The 11,327-nt window shown below is 33.5% G+C and overlaps 2 protein-coding genes across 2 annotated transcripts; one reads left to right on the forward strand and one right to left on the reverse strand.

The window, feature by feature from the left end:
- Positions 1-411: 411 nt before the first annotated feature.
- Positions 412-1,758, reverse strand: LOC114758784 (glutathione S-transferase U10-like). Its single transcript, XM_028947878.1, has 2 exons — positions 1,398-1,758; positions 412-1,006 (listed from the first exon to the last, which is right to left on the reverse strand). The coding sequence occupies exons 1-2, from the start codon at positions 1,719-1,721 to the stop codon at positions 647-649; spliced, it is 684 nt and encodes a 227-aa protein (XP_028803711.1). The 5' UTR covers positions 1,722-1,758; the 3' UTR covers positions 412-646.
- Positions 1,759-4,839: 3,081 nt separating this feature from the next.
- Positions 4,840-7,700, forward strand: LOC114758722 (heparanase-like protein 1). The gene is made up of 9 exons (XM_028947814.1): positions 4,840-5,043; positions 5,143-5,179; positions 5,626-5,806; positions 5,919-6,073; positions 6,164-6,397; positions 6,677-6,866; positions 6,983-7,108; positions 7,188-7,287; positions 7,383-7,700. The coding sequence occupies exons 1-9, from the start codon at positions 4,840-4,842 to the stop codon at positions 7,698-7,700; spliced, it is 1,545 nt and encodes a 514-aa protein (XP_028803647.1).
- The last annotated feature ends 3,627 nt before the right edge of the window (positions 7,701-11,327 follow it).

Here is an 11,327-nt window from a genome sequence, read left to right on the forward strand (position 1 = left end):
CATTCTTCTTCAACCTTTTATTAACCTAACCAAACCAACAAATCCATTAGTTTTGCCGATTCTGATCAATTTAAAATTGGATTGATTAGGTCATACGGGTTTGCTTTCCCACCCCCCTTTGACTATTATTTTGGACAGGACCAGGTGTTAAGTCGTCGATTTTACAATCAGAATAACGGTTGGTCTCGTTCGATTTTCCAAGAATTGAATTTAACTTTCTCACGATGCATGTTAAGTTCTTCAAGGAATCCAAATTATTTCTACTGCTAATTATGAATGTTGATAAAATTAACTCATCACTACAAGAGCATATTATGACATAATATTTGAGAAAAAAATTAGAGTCAAAGAATAAAATTATAATTTTCAAGATCAAATTGGGGAAAAAAATATTTCTGGGGGAGAAATGGAGGCGATTCAATCAAACTTTATCCATTCCAAAATAAAAGCAGACATATCATACAATGAGCAAATCAAGTTTTTATTTTGTTGCAGGAACAACTCTCATGAATATAAAGTAGCAATTGCTAATACATATTTTTATTTTACAACAAACCATCAAGTATGAGAATATGCAAAATGGAACACGAAAGCACTATATTTATATTCTTTATATAGTATAGTAATTTTGTTATTAAAACAAGATCTAATTGAGAGGACCAAATTTCTCTGTCAAGTTGGCCACCAACTTGTCATGAGGAGGAAGGGTCTCCTTCATTGTAGGATGTTCTTTGAGGGCATCAACCCATGACAAGAACTCTGAATTCATATGGGAATGAATCACTTCCATTTTCAAGGCTTCATGAGCAGCTTTGTAGTTGCAAGCTTGTGTTCCCACCACAATGTCCAAGAGTCCCAAGGACTTGCCCTTGCTATAAGGGAAGTTGTCACCTAAATCTCTCTTCACTCCTTCAATAAAAACCCTAATAATTTCACTCATCTTTTCAATTTCTTTCTCTCTCTCTTCCCCCTTTGATAAGAAGATGGTGTATGAGGCTGAAGCAATCTAAGATCAACAAAATCAATCTTTATTAGAATCTCTAAAGAATAAAATAGCATTTAGAACCCTAACTTTATTTTCCAATTACATTTAGCATCTTAATCTTATTTATGGTGCATCTAAGATCCTGATATTAATTTTGTTTTGTGCTTCCAACAATTTAATCTTATTTATAGTGCATCCAGTATCCTAAACTATAAGTAAGATTAAAGTGCCAAATATAATTGAAAAATAACATCAAAAGGTGTTAGATGTATCAGGATATTGGGCATCGTAAATAAAATTAAGATATTGAATGCTATTGAAAAATAACAACAAGGTGTTGGATGTTATTTTACTGATGTCTAAATAATCAATTGCTTTCCATAAGGAAAGGTAGTAAGGAAATCGCACTTACTTTTTGATCAAAGTAATTAACCCAGAAGCGAACCTTGGCTCTTTGATAAGGATCGTGAGGCAAGAGTTTGGAAGTGTGATTCCAAGTCTCTTCAATATATTCTAAGATAACAAGTGACTCAGCTATTGCCTTGCCATTATGTAAGAGCACTGGAACTTTTTGATGCACCGGATTGCTCTTCAGCAGTAATTCACTTTTGTTTGTTAAATCTTCCTCCACATACTTGTAGGGTATGCCCTTAAGTTTAAGGGCTAATGCAACCCTTGTGCACCGGCTGCTTCCCCATAGCCCTAAAAGCACAACTTGGCCAACTTCCTCTTCCATCTATCAATAATTGTTTCTGTTTATTTTGTACATATATGGTTGATTAGACTGCAACTACATTGAGGGGGGTTTTATAGAAGTTCTTCATTGCTTGGTCCATGTGCATTTCTTGAGGAGGAAGCTAAAGAATATGTGATTTTATTTTTTTAGACAAAAAAGTTGGTCTCTTATATATATATATATATATATATATATATATAGTTTTTTTTACATTAACAGGCAAAGACTGACCATACGAGGCGAGTTGCAACTAAACAAGAAGCCAAGAAGACATTATTTTATTTCAAGAATACCATATTGACAAAGTCCTGGTTACTATCTTTGGTTCTTAATATCAAAGTCGGTTAACTAATTTGAGTAAATTAAAGAAATTAGTTAAATTAGTTATTTGTAATAAATAGGTATTATCTTTTTCTAAAATATCCTTAATAATCATGTGTATTAGTTAGAACTACCATTTGATGAAACTTTTAATATGTGTAACTACTACAAGGACTACCTTTAAAGAAAATAGATAAATATAAAAGACAAAGTAAATTGGGTTTTATATTTAAAATTAAATTGAATGTCAAGCTGACTTTTATACTAAGAATCAAGATGGTAATTGATAACTAAATAAAAGTTGAATTCAGTAGACATTTCAGCGTTTAAAATTTTAACATTAAAATATTGATTTGGGCCCATCTGAAAATTGCTTTCAAAATATTTTACAATATCACCTTTGAATCCTTCAAAAAATATAACTACAAATCAAGTGTGTCATTTCTTTTATTAGATACAAAATAGTTTATTTGGTACTCCTAGCCATTCATTCACCGTTTGTGTTGAATACATAGCTTTAATTTACGTGATCTTATTAAGAACCACATAATGTTATAGTATGATACGATACCATCATAATAGAAAAGAATCAAGTGAGGAAGAAGCCGTAGAAAGACTACTTTCTTGGACATCAAGGCTGACTTATTTTTTATAGTAACAAATAAGACTAATTAGCGCAATGCTGCAACCAAATAATTAAAAATTGGAAGAAAAGAAAGAAAAGCTACTGACCTGGTCCTAATATTATGATGACATAATAATGCGGTTGAATTCAATAGATTTTTCAGCATTCAAGATTCAAACAGCATTTAAATACTGATTAGTTCTGTGCATATATTTTTTTTTTTGTCTTTATAGTTTTATCAAATTCATAAATTAGTCCCTGCGCTTTAACTTATTTTTATAAAATTCTCTGAAGTTTTCACTGTTAGACACGTTGATCCCTCTCTCCTCATATACATTGTCATAGTGTGAAACAAGTGATACATTGTAAAAAGCTAATCTTAGCCATTGTGATTTATGATCAAAGGCTAATCTGTGGTAAGAAGTGAGCTCTGTGGTGATGGCATTGATGACAAAATGGAAAGTGTTCAACATGCAAAGGACATAATTGAGAAAATTAGTGAATATGTTTTACCCAAATCCTTTTACATGACCGTAGGTGGTTCTTATAAGAAGGAATGGTTTGATAGCTTGCTTCAAAATATTACACCTAATGTTGTCAATGGAGTCACCCATCATATTTACAACTTGAATACTGGTGAGCAACATAACTCTTAGTTCTTATCAAGTTTTCCATGAAATTAACATCTTTCAAAAGTCATTACAGGTTTCAAGCAACACAGTGCTTTAGTCTGCCACTACCAACCTGTCCACAAGCTAAGGAAGTGATTGATACTATCATGGATGAGGAATCTATTCTCATCTCTGGTGGTTTTGTTCACTGCTATATTGTTCATTAGAAAGGTTACTCTAATACAAATGCGTCCTGGCTCGCTGAAAAAGAGTTTCGCCAAATCAATCCCACCTTGCTCGAGTCTTAACAGCTCTTTATCTCTTCAGAGGAGGGTTCTTTTCAATAAGAGGAAAAACGATGGAATATGATATTGAAATATTGGTATTTTAATTAAAATTATCTTTAAAATAAATAATTTGGATTATGTTTAGATGCATGAGAGATTATTTACTATTTGGCAGAGTTTACTATTTCTGCAATTTCTTTTATGTCCTATTTAATAGAGTTTCCAATTTTTGTAATTTTTTTATTTGAAGATTAATTAGTTAGGATTAGGTTGCTTAGAGCTTTATAAATAGAGCAAGAATTATTTTCAGTATACTCCTTTTGAATTAATTGAGTTTATTATAGCATTTGCTTTCTCTTTGAATTTTCTCCTCTCTTTCCAATTCTCTCTCTGTCCGCTCTTCTTGATCTCTATCCCTCTCCTTTCTCCTTCCCCATTCTATGTCCAACGATAATAATCATGAGAATTAATTTTAAAAGAAAAGAAAATCTTCCTAGAATTTTGCCTATCAAGCCCCCGCAATCGATACGTGGATGTCACTGCTACTGACATTATTTATTTAGAGCTAACATCACAAAAATGAATTAAATGGACGTGAAAACATTAAGAAATGAAACCAAAATTTCAATCAATGAGACACATAACATGAGAACTTTGTATTACATGGAATTTTAGTTAAGGCTAGCAAATAGAAGGATAGGATGATGTCTCAAAGTAAGACTGCACAATGGACACACTAAATCAAACCAGAGCCCAATCCAAAGACTAGTCTACTTTTTGGTTGGACTGGATTTGACAGTCCCTAATTTGGTCAAGTCTAGTAATAACCCAAGATTGGATTGGACTAGACTTGATCTACCAAACCAGAACCCAATCTTTTAACAATTGAATTACCTCTTGATATACGAAATACAAATTAGATCTGGCAGTGGTATTTAAGGGTATACTAATTTTGGTAACTAATGCCAAAAAAGTCAATTTTAACATCGAATAAGAGGTAAAATTTCTCTCCCAAATTCCAACCCATTTTTGTTGAGACAGCTCATAAAGGAGGCATTACTGATACATTCTTTAGTTTGTTTTAGCTGTCAATTAGTATAGTTATGTTGTTTTGACAGCAAATGGAAATATACTTGGAACGTATTTTCTAAATCAAATCCATCTGATTAGGAAAGAGAAGAATTTTACCACCCAATTGACTATATAAATGTAGGGAACATTTCTTAATTTCTCGTGCTTCCTCCCTCCCATTTCTTGTTTTACAAATTTCCATCATGGAAGCAAAATTAGCTTTCTTGTGTGTTCTTGTTTCATTGTTTTCTGTAACCCATTCAGAAGACGTGAAACTTGATGTAAAAGTGATAACACCAATAGCAAATACAGATGAAAATTTCATTTGTGCAACTTTGGATTGGTGGCCTTCTGATAAATGTGATTATGGTCAATGTCCTTGGGGACAAGCGGGCATTCTCAATCTGGTACATACATACATATATTAATTTACAATTCTCCGTCAATTTTTTATTAAATATCATGGATATACTAGTATCTTATTTTTGCTCTCTTCATGTTGGCAGGATTTGAATAACAAGATTATGATAAATGCTATAAAGGGTAAAATATTTTCTTTCTTTACAAAAATTCATAGCACAGAAAGTTTCGTCATTGGCGCTTAGTGATTTTGAATATTTTTCAATTTTAGGAAGTTTCCTTCATTGATATTAATATTGCACAAGTACCCCTCAGGCCCTCTTTTTTTTTTTTTTTTGCGGGGGAGGGGAACAAATACCCCTCATTCTTTATTAAGAAAAAGGACAAGAATGATTCGAGAATTTTCTCTCTAGTGTTTTTGCACTTTTGTAAACTTTTGTGAAATTGTCCTCTTTTTATAATTTAATTTCAATTTATGAATTTTCAGTAAAAATATGGTGAAGTAAAAATTTATTTTTTCTTTATCACATTTTCCCTTCTCCTTCCAATAATAGCCAAAAACTAGCTACTTTAATTTACATTCAAAGATTCAAATAAATATTCATATGTATTTGCTTTCGTTCATGTAGCATTTAACTCCTTGAGAATCAGATTAGGAGGTTCATTAGAAGATCAAGTGGTGTATAGATTTAGACATCCAAAAAATTGCACAGGATTCACAAAGAATCTAGGTGGCTTGTTTGGATTTAGCTCTGGATGCCTTAATCATACTAGATGGGATCAAATCAATGACTTTTTCAACAAAACCGGGTATCTTACACTCTTATCATGTATCATTCCAAACCATGATCTCTCATTATCTCAGCAACTATATGTGTTGTTTGAAGTATATTCTTATAATCTAGCATTGATGTTGTGGCAGAGTCAAACTCACATTTGGGTTGAATGCTCTCCATGGAAAGAGGAGATCCATGGAGGACAAAATTCTTTGGCTAGGTAATTGGAACCCACATAATGCTGCTACCCTTATGACTTACACTATTTCAAAAGGATACAAAATAGATTCATATGAATTAGGTAAGGCAATGCTTTTTTGCTTTGAACTTCGATTCCAAGTATATTAATGTGAGTCGTATGTGATTTCTGATACAAGTCTGTTCATGGTAGGAAATGAGCTATGTGGTGATGGTATCGGTGCAAGAATAGAAAGTGTGCAATATGCAAAAGATATCACTGAACTCAGAAAATTAGTGAATATGTTTTACCCAGAACCTGATACAAGACCCCAAGTGCTAGCCCCTGGTGGTTTTTACAAGAAAGAGTGGTTTGATAGCTTCTTACAGAATACCGCACCTAATGTTATTGATGGAGTCACTCATCATATTTACAATCTGGGTGCTGGTGAGCAACATTATTATTCTCTAGTTCTTATTAATTTTTCCATGAAATTAACGTCTTTTAAAAGAGTTATTTGCCACTAAGCTTTTGAAAAGTATAAATATATGGACTTTTTGATATTGCAAATACACACACACATATATGAATTAATTAACCATTTTGTGTATTCTCTCCTTTTCTATTTTGAGCATTTTTACAAACACAAAGAGGAAAAATGAAAACATAATCTTGTGTTTGGTTTTTGAGAAAATGCCTAACACTCCATTCATACCATGAATGTAGGTGTGGATAAGACTTTGATTAATAAGGTGCAAGACCCATTTTTCCTAAGTCAGGTTGCTAAAACATTCAAGGACATATCAACAAGTGTGAAAGAGTATGCACCATGGGCCCAAGCATGGGTTGGGGAATCTGGAGGAACTTATAATAGTGGAGGCAAAGATGTGTCACATACCTTTGCTAATGGCTTCTGGTCATTCTCCAATTATTCTCTTGTTTAATATCAGCACCTTTCTAGTTCTCCTTTTTTCATATTTCTTGAAAATTCCCTTTTTATGAACTTCTCTTGATGTGTTTTTTGACAAACAGGTATTTGGATCAACTCGGAATGACATCAACCTTTAACCACAAGGTTTATTGTAGACAAACACTAATTGGGGGAAATTATGGTCTACTCAACACTACATCATTCATCCCTAACCCAGATTATTATGGGTAAGGCTTTTGATTCCAACACGTGTGCATCTTAAAAGAAAGCCATGGTATGTTATTAATAATATCTTTTGTTTAATAGAGCCTTGTTATGGCATCGGCTTATGGGAACCAAAGTACTCTCTGTTAATAATGAGGGCTCTCCATACTTGCGTGCATATGCTCATTGTTCTAAGAATAAGGTAAGCTCTGTGCATTCATTTCCAAAAATAATAAAACATTTTTCTCTATTGCCAAATTCCACTGATAAAATTCACACCTTCTTGTATTTTTCTAGGCTGCTGTGAGCTTGCTATTGATAAACATGTCAAATTCTACTTCCTTTAAAGTTAGTGTTAATATGGACATGAATTTGTACCCAAATCAACAAGTTTCAGACTCAAATATGAGAGAGGAGTACCATTTGACTCCCAAGGATGGGAATATTCAAAGCGACATTGTGTTGCTGAATGGGAAAGTTTTGAGTTTGACTGAGTCTCAAGATATTCCTTCCATGGAGCCAATGCTTGTGGATCCTTCTTCTTCAATTAATGTTGCTGCTGATTCCATTGTCTTTGCTCGTCTCAACAACCTTAATGCACCTGCCTGTGTTTAGCAGTGATCCTATTCTTATGTTCTCGCTCATCATGTGTTTTTTTAGATTTCTTAGCTTCACAATGGTCAAATATTGTGTATGTGTATTGAATTGATTGTCTTAGAATCGATTGTTGGTTCTTTCCATTGATTATAATTTTCCATCCGCAATTTATGTTGTCAATATATTTGTTATGTTTCGTGACTAGTTATTACTATATTTGTGACGTTTAATGGATATGCCCATCTGTTTGTGGGGGGCCTATTTGTACAAGCATGTTTTTCATTATAAGATGCAATGATTTTTTTTCCTACAACAACAACAACAAGCCTTATCCCACTAGGTGGGGTCGGCTACATGAATCACACGACGCCATCGTACTCTGTCAACAACCCAATCCTTAGATATGTTATTGACTAGGAGGTCTTTTTCAATGACCTCATTTAACGTTCTTCTCGGTCTTCCCTTGCCTCTTTTTATGGGACTCCATCTTGTTTGATCAACCCTTCTCACCGGGGCCTCCAAAAGCCTTCTCTGCACATGTCCAAACCATCTTAAGCGATTTTCAACCATTTTCTCTTGGATAGGTGCCACACCAACTCTTGTCCTGATCTTTTCATTTCGAATCCTATCTTTTCTTGTATGACCACACATCCATCTCAACATCCTCATTTCTGCTACTCCGACTTTGTGCTCTTGTTTTCCCTTTATTGCCCAACATTCACTACCATACATCATAGCTGGTCTTATAGCAGTCCGATAAAATTTTCTTTTAAGTTTCTCAGGTACCTTCTTATCACAAATAACTCCTGTAGCTTTCCTCCACTTTAACCAGCCAGCTTGTATTCTATGAGAAATGTCTCCATCAATTTCCTTTAATTTTTTTCCTAAAGATAAATAAATGAATATTGGTGTAGGATACCAGATGCGCTCTGTACAGTCTCCAGTTTTACTCCTGTGCCTATTTTTTCTTTGGTGAGATAGAAGCACATTGTTTTGTAGTTGTTTTGGACAAAATAAATAAATTCTACATTGAGAATAGATGCACCAGACGTCCAGACAACTTTCTTTTCATTTCTTTTAAAAAACCATTTTTATGCCTTTTATTTTTATGCCTTTTTTAATTCCATTTTTGGTTGAGGTTCTGGTGTCTGTCGAATCATTAAAGAAGGAAAAAAAATCAACTCTTCCTTTTATTTTCACCTTAAAAAGGCGATAAAAGTTTGAGAATACCAAAATCAGAACTGAAGGCTATTTCAATGGTTTGATGCTCTTCTTTATTAATTATTGTAACTGAGATTTGTCTGTCTATAAAAGAAAATGAAAATTTTCACTTGTTAAAGATACCATGACTTATCATGGTTTAATAGTCATGTTCTCTCATTTACAATTTTCTCACTACTAATTTGCAAGTGATATTGTCTATTTATGAAGGAAGAGGGAAAATTTTATTTTTGTGACCTCCAATAATTTGATACTTATTTTACTTGATTTGCAACTTAAATTTATAACTATTAATTTGATAGTGATATTCATTTATATGAAGAAAACTAGATAATTTAACTTATTAAAGATATTATGACTTTTAGTATGTTGATATTCTTATTTAATAGTGGAGGTCTTATATTTTTGTGCATGGCCTTCGGTCATCCTTCAATTATTCTCTCGTTTAATTTCAATTCCTTGCTCTCCTTATTTTGTGAATTTGAGGTAAAAATGTTTATTTTATGAACTTTACTCAATGTATTTCCTAATCAACACGAGGTATTTGGATCAATTGGGCATGACGCATTTAATGACAAGGTTTATTGCAGACAAACACTTATTAGAGGAAACTATTATTTGCTTAACACTTCGTCATCCATTCCTAACCCAAATTATTATGGATGTGACTTTTGGTTTGAGCTACTTTGTATACTGTGTGTGTACATGTGTGTGTGTGTTTTTATTTTTTTATTTTGCTAGGCTCATGTATTCTCCTAATAGAGATAATCCTATTTGAAGTACTGTCAAGCATTAAATATAAGTACATAAGTACATCTTTTAACAGGAGTTCAAATTTTGGTTCACTGTGTCATGAGAGACTAGTTTGTTGTGCTCCTAGCTTTTATTGGTTACTTGTATGTGTCTTGAAAGCAAGTTATTGGACGTGATCAATGTCTTATTGAATAGAACCCTATTGCGGCGAGCGCTCCCTAGAAGCCGATGAACACTGGCCCAGGGGGCATAGGTGGCATCCTTGGGATGCTAACATTGCGGGTTCAAACGGCACCTACAAACATTTTGGTGTTTGCCAACTCGAAAGAAAAAAGAAAGTACTCTCTGTAACATGAATGCTCGCCATATTTGTGTGCATACGCTTATTGCTCCAAGGGTCAGCTCCATTCAGTCATAGAAATAATAAGTTTCTACTAGATATGTTGAATTCTACTACCTTCAAAGCGACCGTTAATTTAGACATGATCTGTGCTCAAACCAATAAGTTTCAAACTCAAGAGGGAGTGCTAGGGCTGAGCAATGATCAAACTGGACTGGGTAAGATATCATCTCAAAGTTTATTTTGAAAAATAATCAGGCTGAAAATTTTGGTCTAAGGGCTAGTCTAGTTAGGCCTGATACAGGTCCAGGTTGCTTTGCCATTCATGTATTTTTTTTTAAAAAAAATTTGGTAGCCATTTTTTCACTTATAATAGACGGTCATGTCATGTATACAAAATAAACCAACCTTAATCTAAAAATAAAATAAAAACTATCAGAAATAATTAAATGAGGCAGAAGGATTAGGTTAAAAAAATATAAATTAAAGAAAATAAATGTAAGCACTGGGTCAGGTCAGACCAGACCATTTGGTCTGAGTCAGTCCGAAACCCAATCTAACCTGACGTCCAACCCGGTGCAGTCCAGCTCGATTTTTTGTTTGGATTGCTTTTTTAAAGCTAGACTCGACCAGGTATTTTTGGAATAGCCCTGGGAGTACCACCATTTGACTCTCAAAGATGAAACTATTTAAAGCGACTTCATGCTGATTATATTGGATTTGGGCCTTGTAATATTCCTTTTATAGAACTGGTGCTCGTGGATCCTTCTTTTCCCACCAACATGGATGCTTGTCGCACTCACTTATGCTTAGTTTCAAAATACTGTATCTTCATTGCATTGATTGAATGTTGTAGAATCGATTTCTTTATTGGTTGATTCTTTGGGTAATAATATTTAAATTTAATTCTATTGCCGATTTGTATATTTCAATGCTTTTGTTTGACAATCGTTCATTACAATACATGTTATGTTTCAGTGGACATATTCATCTCTTTGTGGGAGTCTTTTCTTCATGGCTGTCTTTCACAACAATGCCAAAAAGAAATCTGTCTTCCACTATAAGATGCAACGGATTTTTTTTTTTTTTTTTCAAATTTGGTATAGGATGCGAAAAATATTCTTATTCTCTGCTTTTAATTCCTTTTCAAGTTACATTTCTTCCTTAGCCAGATCAAAACACATTGTTTAATCATCACTCTTTATGGAGGAAACGAGTCACAAATGAGAATAGATACCAGTGACATCCAGACGGCCCCTTCTTTTTCTTAAAAAAAGGTCAAATTTTTATGGCTTTATCTTATTCCATATTTGGCTCAGGGTGCAATAGAA

This window comes from Neltuma alba, unplaced genomic scaffold (genome assembly GCF_004799145.2).
Source record: "Neltuma alba isolate B1F8T4 unplaced genomic scaffold, ASM479914v2 tig00010746_pilon, whole genome shotgun sequence".
NCBI lineage: Eukaryota > Viridiplantae > Streptophyta > Magnoliopsida > Fabales > Fabaceae > Neltuma > Neltuma alba.